General features: G+C 48.1%; 2 protein-coding genes across 2 annotated transcripts; both read right to left on the bottom strand.

Annotated features, from left to right (window-relative positions):
• Positions 1-4,049: 4,049 nt before the first annotated feature.
• On the bottom strand, positions 4,050-10,280 carry ncbp3 (nuclear cap binding subunit 3). The gene is made up of 13 exons (XM_051394933.1): positions 10,023-10,280; positions 9,219-9,284; positions 8,968-9,073; positions 8,734-8,859; positions 8,478-8,603; positions 8,249-8,397; positions 8,078-8,175; positions 7,125-7,235; positions 6,899-7,008; positions 6,419-6,761; positions 6,125-6,273; positions 5,859-6,041; positions 4,050-5,766 (listed from the first exon to the last, which is right to left on the bottom strand). Exons 1-13 carry the CDS (start codon positions 10,203-10,205, stop codon positions 5,423-5,425), a joined length of 2,094 nt encoding a protein of 697 aa, XP_051250893.1. The 5' UTR covers positions 10,206-10,280; the 3' UTR covers positions 4,050-5,422.
• On the bottom strand, positions 10,225-11,684 carry LOC127360374 (uncharacterized). The gene is made up of 3 exons (XM_051394767.1): positions 11,168-11,684; positions 10,805-10,999; positions 10,225-10,301 (listed from the first exon to the last, which is right to left on the bottom strand). Exons 1-3 carry the CDS (start codon positions 11,682-11,684, stop codon positions 10,225-10,227), a joined length of 789 nt encoding a protein of 262 aa, XP_051250727.1.
• Positions 11,685-12,370: the final 686 nt, after the last annotated feature.

Raw genomic sequence — 12,370 nt, 5'->3', positions numbered from 1 at the left:
TAGTAATGTTAGGCTAGCTAGTAACCGCTAGCCTGTTATTATTGTTATTATTGTTATTATTGTTCATCATTTGAGATCCAACTTACCGTATCAACTTCAGCCATCACAAAACAATTATTGTACTTCGCCCCATAATCCTTAGAGACTCACTGTCTAAAGATATAGTCACTCTAGATGGCATTAACTTGGCCTCTAGCACCACTGTCAGGAATCTTGGAGTTATCTTTGATCAGGATTTGTCATTTAACTCCCACATAAAGCAGACCTCTAGGACTGCCTTCTTTCATTTACGTAACATTACAAAAATTAGACACATCCTATCACAGACAGATGCAGAAAAACTAATCCATGCATTTGTTACTTCAAGGCTGGATTACTGCAACTCTTTATTATCAGGTTGCCCCAATAAGTCCATTAAAACGCTCCAATTAATTCAGAACACTGCAGCACGAGTACTGACAGGATCTAGAAAAAGAGATCACATCTCTCCTGTACTAGCTTCTCTGCATTGGCTCCCTGTAAAATGTAGAATAGAATTTAAAATCCTCCTCCTCACCTATAAAGCTCTTCATGGTCAGGCCCCTTCATATCTTAAAGAGCTCATAGTACCCTATTACCCCACTAGAACACTACGTTCTCTGAATGCTGGGCTACTTGTGGTTCCTATAGTCTCTAAAAGTAGAACAGGAGCCAGAGCCTTCAGTTACCAAGCTCCTCTCCTGTGGAACCAGCTTCCAGTTGTGGTTCGGGAGGCAGACACCCTCACCACATTCAAGAGTAGGCTTAAGACATTCCTCTTTGATAAAGCTTATAGTTAGGGCTGGATCAGGTGAGCCTGAACCATCCCTTAGTATGCTGCTATAGGCCTAGACTATCGGGGGGATTTCCCATGGTGCACTGAGCTCCTCTCTTCCTCTCTCTTTCTGCACTCATTCATGTCCCATTAATGCATGTTACTAACTTCACTTCTTCCCCGGAGTTCTTGTGCTTTCTCGTCTCGCAGGTTCTTATCGATCCTGGTGGAGCCTCCTGCCATGGTCCTGCTAGATTGCCATTGCCAATATCACTGATATTATTGTTATTATTATTATTATTAATATTATTCCTCTCAGACTGTCATTAATATCAACAATCCATCACAGCCTCACTTCATACACAAATGTATATATCTATAGCAATAACTGCCCCTCTATTGTTTGTATATTGGGAACAAGTTTGCCCCACATCCTGTCACATTTCATTGGTTGCCCTTTAACATTGTACAGGATTGTTTCTGGGGGGCAATATGACAATAGTTAATGTACATTTTGTTGCTGCTGTCATTATTAATCATATTAGTTTCTTCTCCTCATTATTAATCTCTTTGAGCATTTCTGCTTCACCCAGAATAGATATTGGGGGGGTCCAGTGTAATTACTGGCTGCAGTATTTCTGATATATGTTTATAACGGTTGTTCCAAAAAACTTCAATCTGTACATTTCCAAAACATGAGCACAAGGTCTGCATTATCTGAGTTACAACATATCTGGTTACTCATCTGGTTACAATATGTGAACTTTTGATAAGAACTGAGAGCCTTTCCACTGCCACTAAGAAGAGTGATGGTGAAATTGGACAGCCTTGTTTTCTACCTCTGTTCACTGTAAAACGAGGGGAAGAACCACCTGATAAAGATATTGAGCTGTTGCTGTCGTGATAAAAGCATTTCATTACGTTTCTGAAATTCTCTCTAAAGCCACTCAGTTCCAAAGATCTGTTCTACCACATCAACAGCTTTATACAAATACAGACAAAGAATAAAGCCATCATCATTGATATAATCACTGTATTCAAGCAGGTCTAGGACTCGGTGCTCGTTGTTATACATTGGTCAACCTCTCATAAATCTTCTCGTCTCCAACTTGTGCAGAAGCTGCTGCCCGATTTTTAACAAGCAGGTCCAGAGAACAATTACCCCTGTGCTGTCGTCACTCCACTAGCTTCCAGTCCATTTTAGAATTGATTTTCAACTTCGTTGTTTGTTTTTAATGCCATTAATGGCTTGGCCCCCTCTTACTTGTTAGAGATTTTAACTTTGCAATTGTGACAGAGCCCTGCGCTCTTCGGGTCAGCTTCTGTTAGAGGTCCCTAAGTCGAGACTTAAACAGTGGGTGATCGTTCTTTTGCCATCGCTGCTCCCAGACTGTGGAACAAACTGCCCCATGACATTCGCACCACTACTGATCTCAGCCTTTTTAAATTGAAGCTTAAGACCCACTTTTTAGATTAGCATTCAATTCTGACTAGGGCAGTACTGTCTCCTAGGTGTACTCTTTCTGTCTGCTCTTTTCTATGCATTTCTGGAAGGCTTTTAATACCCTGCAGCGCCGCAGCACTTTTAATTGTATTTGTATGTTATGTATATGTTATGTATTGTTTTATGGCTTTGTTGTAAAGCACTTTGGGTACCTTTCGGCTATTGTAAAGGGCTATACAAATAAACTTGATTTGATTTGATAAATCCTGACTGGGTGTCACTGAGGGTTTGGGAGATTCCTTCTTTGAGACAATTTGAAGATATGAGAGTCAGTATTTAGTAATCATTGTTGAGGAGCTTCCGCTATATACACGTGTACATTGGACACTGTTTCTGCTGCTGTCAGTGTCTCTGTACTCGTCCCTCACACATACACATTTAATAAAAGATCATTTTACTATTCAGAGACTTTTACCTTTAAAACATGATGAATATGGGCGCCCAGTTATCTCAGTTGGTAGAGCTGGTGACCCATATACGGAGTTGCTGCAGCGGCACAGGTTCAAATCTGACCTGCAGCCCTTTGCTGCGTGTGTTCCTCTCTCTCCACCCACCTTTCCTGTCTCTCTACAGCTGTCACTATCAATAGAGCCAACAAAAGGCCAAATAAATAACTTTGAAACAAACATGATGAATATAATCATCCTCTTTATCTCTAACTGCTCTGTTCCACTGTCACACTGACCTTCACTGGTAATATCTTCACTTTATTCACAGTGTTAATGTATGGAAACATCCTCTCAGTGAAAGTGTGTGTGAAGGTGTGTATGTGTGTGTTAGTATCAGGATCAGAGAACGACAGCTTTCCTCTGTTCCAGTCCAGATTCACTCTGATCCTCTGGACCTTCTTCTGAACTACGAGACCAGTGGATGGAGCTGGTGGTGACCGTGCTGAGTATTTACCTTTATAGAACTGTATTCTCCATAATCCAGACTCTATGATTCCCTTCCTCTGGACAGACTCTGCAAACACACCGAGTAACCAGACTGTACTGTATCCAACCTCGACATCCCAGCTGTGAGTCCCTGAGTTAAAGCCCTCAGAGCCCAGAACAGAGCCATAATAATCAATGTTGAAGGTCAGGTTGCCCAGGTGTTTGGCCTCGTCTATCAGAGCTCCTGAGGGCAGCTGTGGATCCTCCAGCAGGGGGCGCTGCTGGACTCTTTCCACTTTCTTGTAGTTGTTCAGGAATGAGACGTCTTCAGCTCTCAGCTCCTCCTCTGTGGCTCTGACTGTGTCTGAAAGAGCTGCTATCTCACTGCTCAGAGCCTCCATCTTCTCCTTCATCATCTGACTCTTCTGCTCCTCTTCCTCCCTCAGTGCAGCCAACCTGGCCTCCTCTTCCTCTTCTAGAAACTGGTGAAGCTTCTTAAACTGCTCCTCAATCAGCCTCTGTGGCTGGTGGGCTGTAGCGGCTGTGTTTTATTGTGATTCTGGTGCTCTCTAAAGCGACATCTAGTGTCAGTGAATTTCATCAAGAAGTGTATAATAACCTTTAACTGACAGCTGATATTAAGAAGAACAAAGATTATTTATTCATAATAAAGTTATTAGTTACCATCTGCTGTCTGTTCATCTGTTTGGCTCTTTGACTTCATTTGGATCCCAGATTTTAAACTTTAAAATAATGAGTTTGACCAAAAACTAAATAAAATAAGTTGATTGAATTTATCCGCACAAAATCCAGAAGCTGCAGCTGATAAATGGTTTGTGTTTACTCCATAAATGAGTCAAACTGATGATGAAAATAATTGTAATTATTATGATTGGCAACTTTATTTGTCACATACGTTTCCTGTGGACAAATGTTCAGCTGAGTTAAAGGCGTCTCTACTGTCTCTATAATTACATCATTCTTTGTGGTTAAACACAGAGGAAATCATTCTGAAATTACAGACAGAAAATAAAGCACCGGCCAACATTTTAATGATCATTTAAATTCATGAGCAGTAGTGACGTCTCCCGTGGCCCCAAAGTTTCAATAAAAAACATGAAAGAAACATAATAACACAGATGATGTGACCAGAGAAACAGCAGGAAGTGAAATACAGACACACAGCGCTACAGGAGCTCCCATGTTGTTCAATAACAGACAAAGTGATTAAAAAATGTACCAAAATGTCACCTTGAGGAGATTCACCATCAGACAATAATCCCTCTTTCTTCTAAGAGTCTCATCAATTCTTTCTGCGTTAAGACGAACGCGAAGACAAACAACGAGGCGTCTGCAGTTCGAGTCCGATTGTTTCCGTCTGTCCATCTTTTGTTGATCCTCTCGTCTTTGTCCGTCTTCCCCTCGCTGTCCACAGGGAGGACGAACAGCACCGCTCTGCTCAGACTGAACGGGCCAATGCAACGTGGAAACACAAGTTTGGTAAATGAAGTTTTGTATCAGGTTGGATTTGATGCAGGAGCTCGTTGGTCCCGAGCGTCGACCACCAGGGTTGAGGGTTCAATTCTCAGACGACGTCTGGTGGTTCACGAGGCCGACGGCGTGCAACGTAGGAATGATTTATGCTGATGTACAGAACCAGGAGAGGAGATCTGATTGGGTTTCCCATGATGCTCTGTTTCATCCCGAACATCTGGGAGTGTGTGTGGCTATTAAATATCGGCACAGGAGCGTGGATGGATGACCAGACAAAGTCGCGTTGAGTCTCCGGGGTCGCATTGAGTCTGTTAGTGACACTTTGCAGTGACAGTTCTCAGGTGCTGCTGATGGTTTAAATGCTGCAGCTGAACTTCAGTATTTAGATGAAACGGACATAAAAGAGACTTCAGAAGAAATTCATGCTGCTACACCAGAGTTGGGCCTTTTAACGACATTACTGGAGTTTGTGTTTGGCTGCAGATTCTCGATATGAAGAGACTCTGATCAGGACAATAGGAAATGTTAATGGTTTCTATAAACAGGGGCCCTTTATCCCCAAGGGCCCCTGGGTCTGTGCCTGGTGGACCCCGTCACTAACCCATCCACAGACTGCAGATACACACTGAAACAATAAAAGAAAACGCAGCACACTGGCCTCAGGTCTGCAGTCTGACCGCTTTATGTCTGTATATTGTTGTACTTGAAGAGTTCGAGAGAAACAAACTCCGGCGCTTTCTTCCTCCGTCGTCGGTTTCAGGCGTCCGAGTCGTCGCTGCTGTCGCGGCTGATCTCGATCTGCAGCGACGGCAGGTTGTCCAGCCGGCTCTTCTTCATCTTGTGGGTCACACGCTCCTGTTTCTGTTTGATCATGGCGCCCCACATCTTCTGCAGCGTCGAGTCGTCTTCCTCCTCCACCTCCTCTTCCTCCTCGCCGTCGCCTCGTCTGCTGCCGGCGGCACTGCTGCCAGCTTTACTCATGGCCGAGGAGGAAGAGGAGGGGGAGAACAGGCCAGACGACCGGCTGCTCGAGCCTCGCTCATGACGCACGGCGCCGCCGCCATCGTCGTCAGCGGAGCCGAGTCTGCTCCACAGGCCGCCTGCAGACAGGAAGGACGTTAATTAACACTAATCAATAAATAATCAATCAGAAGTGATGCTAACTTTGATTATTGATTAATCCGCCTCCTACTTGTCTTTCTGTCTTTGGATGAGTTGGAGAAGAGTCCTCTGTTGTCCTGACTGACCACGCCCAGTCTGCGGTGTACGTCTCTGACTGGCTCTCTGGCCGGAGGCGTGTCCCTGGGGGAGGCAGGGGAGGGGGAGCGCCGTCCGTCGGGGGAGTAACGCCTTTTCCCGAGCCGCTGCCGTACGTCTGCAAACACCAGAGAGTCACCGGGGTCAGTTATTGTGTCACAGCAGCAGCTGAACCAATCACAAAGCTCGGATCCAACAGACCTGTCTTCCCGCTGGCAGCCACCGGGGGGGGCTGTACGTGCTGAGAGAGGCCCTGTCTCTTCTCCTCCAGCAGCTGACGCACATCCGTCACCTTGGCAGGCGACGTGGATTTGGGCCTGCTCTGTGATCCCGACCCCCCGATCCTGTTCCTGCTCGCAGGACAAAAAACATCATCAGCTGATTAAACCCATTAAAGACATATGATGATTATTATTATTATTAGTATTAGTATTAATATTATTATTATAGATGTCTGTCTGTCTGTGTCTGTGTCTGTGTCTGTCTCTCTCTCACCGGATGCTCTTCAGGTGCGTGTCCAGCTCGTCGGCGTACATCGTCATCTTCTTGCTCTTCTTCGGTGACGGCGTGGAGATCATCTTCAGCTCCAGGTCGTAGTCCATCTCGTCCGACTCCGACCAGGGAGACGGCGAGCGCTCGGCCCGGCTGCGGAGCCCCGCCCCCACAGGACGGGAGCCACCGCTGCTGGCACCGCCCCTTTCGCCTCTCTCCCGGTCCCCTCGCTCTTTGTACTCCACCACCCGGTCGTCTGAGTCCATGTCCTCGTCGCCGTCTTCCTCGTCCTCGTCCTCCTCCTCTTCCTCCTTGATGGGCTCCTCGGGCAGGTTGACCAGGTCAGCTGAGGGGAGAGTATTAGATTGATTAATGATTTAATATAATAAATAGTTATTAATAATGTATTGATCAGTGAAAACGACTTCCAGAAGAGAAAGTGTGAACAGAGGTTAACTGGTTGTTCAGCGGTGTTGCTGTTACCGGAGTGTCGGTGTGTGTACGGCGGCGTGTGTCCCATGCTGTCTCCAATCAGAGGCTTCTTGCTCTTGATGACGTCTCGCTGGATCCGCCGGTTGTGGTACCTCCTCTTCCTGCAGAGACAGAGGACAAACAGAGGACTGTAACATCCACACTACGATGGGGGAGATAACAGACGATGCTCAGTTCACTGTGGGGGTTCATTCATACAGCGTACGGGGTTTCTCACCAGGAGTTGCTGAGGATTCCCTTCATGCCTCCATAGTTCGGGTTCCCGTACTTCATGTAGTATCTGCTGCGACGAGCGGCACCCAACTCCTTCTTATCGTCTGCACAAACACATACAACACAGAATTATTATTAATATATAATAATATTATTCTTCTTCTTCTTCCTTTGTTTCAGCTGTGGTTCAGGACGAGCAGTGAAAATAACCCCGAACCCGCGGCTGCGTCCTCTGAACCTCAGGGTTTGTTCTAATCAACGCTTCATTTTACAAACTCATATTATGAAACAAATATGTTTAGTTCCTCTTGAATATTATTTACTGTTACTATCTATAATATAAAGTATTAAGGTGTAACAACATTAGGAGGAGCAGCCTGTAACAATATGGCCGCCACGCTGACGCGTCGCTCCAACGTCTGCATATGAGTTACACCTGTTCCCTAAGAATTGTGGGAAACGGAGTTGGATGTACACAGCCGGGGACGTGACTCTTAGTACACACTAAGAGTGAGAGAGAGAGAGAGAGAGAGAGAGAGAGTGACTGTCTGTGTGTGTGTGTCTGTCTGTGTCTGTGTGTGTCTGTGTGTGTCTGTCTGTGTCTGTGTGTGTCTGTCTGTGTCTGTGTTGTGTTTCTTTTTCTTTTTTTTTCTTTTTTTTTTTTTTTTTTTTTTTTTTTTTTTTTTTTTTTTTTTTTTTTTTTTTTTTTTTTTTTTTTTTTTTTTTTGTCTCCTGTCTGTCTGTCTGTGTGTGTGTCTGTTGTGTTTCGTGTGTGTGTTGTGTGTGCTGTGTGTGTGTCTGTGTCTGTCTGTGTCTGTGTGTGTGTGTGTGTGTCTGTGTGTGTGTGTGTGTGTGTGTGTGTGTGTCTGTGTGTGTGTGTGTGTGTGTGTGTGTGTGTGTGTGTGTGTGTGTCTGTGTGTGTGTGTGTGTGTGTGTGTGTGTGTGACCTTGCGTGGCAAGCGCAGCAGCAGTTTGTTTCCTTTGAAGGGTTTGATGGCCGGTCTCAGGTCGTTCCTCAGCAGAGAGTCTCTCTCGGCCCCCGACAGGTCGTCCATCTGCGAGACATTGATCAGTTATTGGAGCCGATCAATAAACCCGATCGGTCTGTGTTATCTGAGCAAACTTCACCTGGACGCCCTCCGCCTTGCTTTTCTGCTCCGCCTCTCCGTCGCTGTCCTTCACCTCGATCTCCTCCCTGTTCTTCTTCGCTGTCTCCTCCTCGTCCTCGTCCACCTCACCCTCTTCCTCTTCATCGTCCGACCCTTGACCCCGACGACCTGCATGCCGCAAAACACACCTTCAGTCCTCCACAGATTCACTTCCTTCCCCTTTAAACACCGGCTGAACGCAGACTGACCTTTGACCGGTTCTCCAGGTGGGGCGGTGTCCTCCGTCTCCGCGGTGACGGCGTCCGGGTCGGGCATCCGGCTGCTGTTGATGAGGGCTCGGACAGACGTGTTGTCATCGAGCCAAACCACGTTACCTAGGAGACCAGCAGGTGGCGTGAGTGTGTGTGTGTGTGTGTGTGTGTGTGTGTGTGTTGTGAGAGAGAGTGTGTGTCTGTGTGTGTGTGTGTGTGTGTGTGTGAGAGTGTGTGTGTCTGTTACACTCACAGGAAGTGTCATCGATCCACTCGATGTGAGCTGGAGGATATTCCTTAAAATATCCGAAGACATCCTGAGTGCTCATGTCGTCCACGCCCGTCACGTAGATCGCCTCCAGGCGCAGACTGGGGATAGCTGAGCACCACAGAAGAAGAAGAGGTTGAACAGATGGAGTCCAAACAAACCGGCTGCTGGTAAACAACGTGTGTGTGTGTGTGTGTGTGTGTGTGTGTGTGTGTTCACCTTTCTTCATGATGTCTTTATCCAGAAAGACGTTCCTCTGACCGACGCTCTCCTCTGCACAGAAATGGAAACGCCTCGCTCGCTTCTCTTTTCTCTCAATGGCCTCCTGATAAACACACACACACACACACACACACACACACACACACACACACACACACACATTAACCACGTGGCGTCCTCTACGTTCAGCTCTTCAACTCATCCAGAGTGTTTGTGAAGCTCCAGAGCTGAAGAATGAGGCGTCGTACCTTTGAGTTGACGTCTATCCCGGTGATGAAGGCTCCAGCCTTGTTCTCGTATCTCCGGCTCGTGTCCTGCAAACATCACGGACACTTTTAATTTCAGCTTCACTCACAAACACACAGACGACACCAGAGAGCGGAGTGTAAGTGGGATGACAATAAAACCATCACTGAACAAATAATAACGTCTAACATGCAAACATTTATTAAAAAGTGGAGTCTGACATAAAATCTCCACAGGTAGCTTTACACCAAACTCCTACACAAACAAACAGCATTTTAATTCTAATTTGGCAAAGTTCAATAAGAAACATATGGCGAGTTAACCAACGGGTACTACAGAGGAACTACCTCTGAAAGTTACAAATGAATCTGAAGTCGGTGATTAGGAAGAGGCCGAATTGATCAGTGATCGGTTATGTATCAGAATCGTTGATAGTTTTCCATCATTTGCAACCAGCTGCGTTCATTTGGCGGTAAAAACATTTAACTCGCAGTTTTCTTTACGCAGTTTGGTGGAAGGACCACAGCATACAAACACGGCACGTGAGGAAGCCACCAGCAACAAGTGACTGAAATAAACAAACCAGCGGGTAAACAAACAACATCCGTTTAACCGGGTCCGCGGTAGAAGCAGCTAACTGTTATTAACCGTTAACCGGGACGGCCGCGGAGCCAACAACCAGTCCCCGAAGAGAGACAGAGAGAGCCGGGAGTCAAAGTTTCCACAGGCCGACGCTTGACGCGGCTCCGCCCGGCAGCCAGCGACGCGAGTCCCCGGTCTGACAGAGGCCTCGTCCGGACACTTACCGGCAGCAGCTCCTTCAGGGAACGGTTAACGGATATGTCCTCCGCCTCCACCTCTCCCTCCTCCACCTCCATCGGTTCGGCTTCACGGGCATCTCTGTCCGACTCGGAGTCAGAGTCCGAGTCCGAGCGGTCCGAGCCGCTGTCTGATTTCACCGACACCCGCAAGCTGCGCACTGCCGCCATGGCTGCTAGCTGCTAGCTGCTAGCTGCGAACAACGGCTGCTGCTGCACTCTGGCTCGGCTTCTTCTTCGGTGGACGCACCCGGACATTAGCGCCACCTGGCGGATGTTGTGTGTTACTGTGTCATGCGCAGTCAGTGCTTCCTGCATATAACCGCAGCTGCGCACACTGTACTTTACAGTCCCCGGGGTTCAATGTCGTTTTTAAACACATGGAAATATTAATCAGATACAAAACTGTCAAATAATAATAATCTCAAATAATGTGAAAAATCTGTAAATATCATAAAATAACTGCTTATTTAAAAAAACAACATTTCTTTTTTAATACTGTAAATAATAAAACATTAACAGTAGAAAAAGTATTTGTTGTGTAAATGTACATGGCTTTGTTTGTTAATTGACAGATATCTTGTATAATATAACAACGTATGTAACATCATGGTAGCCAGTGCCATCTTCTTTGCTGTTGTGTGCTGGGGCAGCAGGCTGAGGGCAGCAGGCTGAGGGCAGCAGGCTGAGGGCAACAGACTGAGGGCAACAGACTGAGGGCAACAGGCTGAGGGCAGCAGGCTGAGGGCAACAGGCTGAGGGCAACAGACTGAGGGCAGCAGGCTGAGGGCAGCAGGCTGAGGGCAACAGACTGAGGGCAACAGACTGAGGGTAACAGGCTGAGGGCGGCAGGCTGAGGGCGGCAGGCTGAGGGCAACAGGCTGAGGGCAACAGACTGAGGGCGGCGGACTGAGGGCGGCGGACTGAGGGAAGCAGGCTGAGGGCGACAGGCTGAGGGCAGCAGACTGAAAATGAGGGCGGCAGGCTGAGGGCAACAGACTGAGGGCAGGCAGACTGAGGGCGGCGGAGGCAGACTGAGGGCAGCAGGCTGAGGGCAACAGGCTGAGGGCAGCAGGCTGAGGGCAACAGGCTGAGGGCAGCAGACTGAGGGCAACAGGCTGAGGGCAACAGACTGAGGGCAGCAGGCTGAGGGCAACAGGCTGAGGGCGGCAGGCTGAGGGCGGCAGGGGGAAGAGATGAGGCAACAGACTGAGGGCGGCGGATGAGGGCAACAGACTGAGGCGCAGGTGAAACAGGCGACAGCCTGAGGGCGGCAGGCTGAGGGCGGCAGATAGGGGCAGGCTGAGGCAGGCTGAGGGCGGCAGACTGAGGGCAACAGGCTGAGGGCAGCAGGCTGAGGGCGACAGGCAGACTGAGGGCAGCAGGCAACAGGCTGAGGGCAGCAGGCTGAGGGCAACAGACGGAAGCGGCTGAGGGCAACAGGCTGAGGGCGACAGATGAGGGCAGCAGGCTGAGGGCAGCAGACCGAGGGCAACAGGCTGAGGGCAGCAGGCTGAGGGCAACAGACTGAGGGCAGAAGACTGAGGGCGGCAGGCTGAGAGGGCAACAGCTGAGGGCGGCAGACTGAGGGCGACAGACTGAGGGGGGCAGGCTGAGGGCGGCAGACTGAGGGCGGCAGACTGAGGGCATCTGAGGGCAACAGGCGGCAGGCTGAGGGCAACAGACTGAGGGCGGCAGGCTGAGGGCGGCAGACTGAGGGCGGCAGGCTGAGGGCAGCAGGCTGAGGGCAGCAGACTGAGGGCAGCAGGCTGAGGGCAGCAGACGCCAAGAAGATCAGCAGGATCAGCAGGAAGCCTGGCTCCGTCCTGGGGGTCCAACTAGACTCTTTGGTGGTGGTGTCTGAGAGGAGGATGCTGTGTAAACTGCACAGTATCCTGGACAACAACGCTCACCCTCTCCACCAGGTGCTGACCTCGAGCAGAAGCACCTTCAGCAACAGACTCATTCCCCCCCGATGTAACACTGAACGCCAGAGGAAGTCTTTTCTTCCTGTGGCCATCAGACTGTTTAACTCATCTACCTCCGGTCGAGAGAGGGACAGTGGAGACACTGTGTCCTGAACAAATGTCACTTTAACATTTTGTAACCAATTTTCACTTCATCACTTTATTTAGTTGTACTGTACCTTAGTTAATTTATGCTGCTACAATTTTTATCACTGTTACCACTTTATCCAATCGCTCCTTATCACTTACTTGGTTTGTACTTATTTTATTTCATTTTATGCTGCTAAACTGCACGGTGCGTATTGTTGTATATTGTATAAACTCTACCTACATTTAACTGCACTTTGTCACATTTAGTTACTTCTTTTC

Source organism: Dicentrarchus labrax, unplaced genomic scaffold, assembly GCF_905237075.1.
Source record: "Dicentrarchus labrax unplaced genomic scaffold, dlabrax2021, whole genome shotgun sequence".
Lineage (NCBI taxonomy): Eukaryota > Metazoa > Chordata > Actinopteri > Moronidae > Dicentrarchus > Dicentrarchus labrax.
Note: the sequence above shows the minus strand (reverse complement) of the source record. Positions and strands in the feature narration are given on the sequence as shown.

What these genes read in the sequence shown, in the direction of transcription:
- ncbp3 (XM_051394933.1), bottom strand. Translation starts at nt 10,205, where the DNA reads ATGGCGGCAGTGCGCAGCTTGCGGGTGTCGGTGAAATCAGACAGCGGC. An exon ending in GCAAGGCGGAGGGCGTCCAG is followed by an intron (nt 8,176 to 8,248) that starts GTGAAGTTTGCT and finishes AATGTCTCGCAG; the next exon opens with ATGGACGACCTGTCGGGGGC. An exon ending in GGAATCCTCAGCAACTCCTG is followed by an intron (nt 7,009 to 7,124) that starts GTGAGAAACCCC and finishes CTGTCTCTGCAG; the next exon opens with GAAGAGGAGGTACCACAACC.
- LOC127360374 (XM_051394767.1), bottom strand. Translation starts at nt 11,684, where the DNA reads ATGCCCTCAGTCTGCCGCCCTCAGTCTGCCGCCCTCAGCCTGCCCCCC. An exon ending in CCCTCAGCCTGCTGCCCTCA is followed by an intron (nt 11,000 to 11,167) that starts GTCTGTTGCCCT and finishes CCTCATTTTCAG; the next exon opens with TCTGCTGCCCTCAGCCTGTC. An exon ending in CCCTCAGCCTGCTGCCCTCA is followed by an intron (nt 10,302 to 10,804) that starts GTCTGTTGCCCT and finishes AACATCCGCCAG; the next exon opens with GTGGCGCTAATGTCCGGGTG.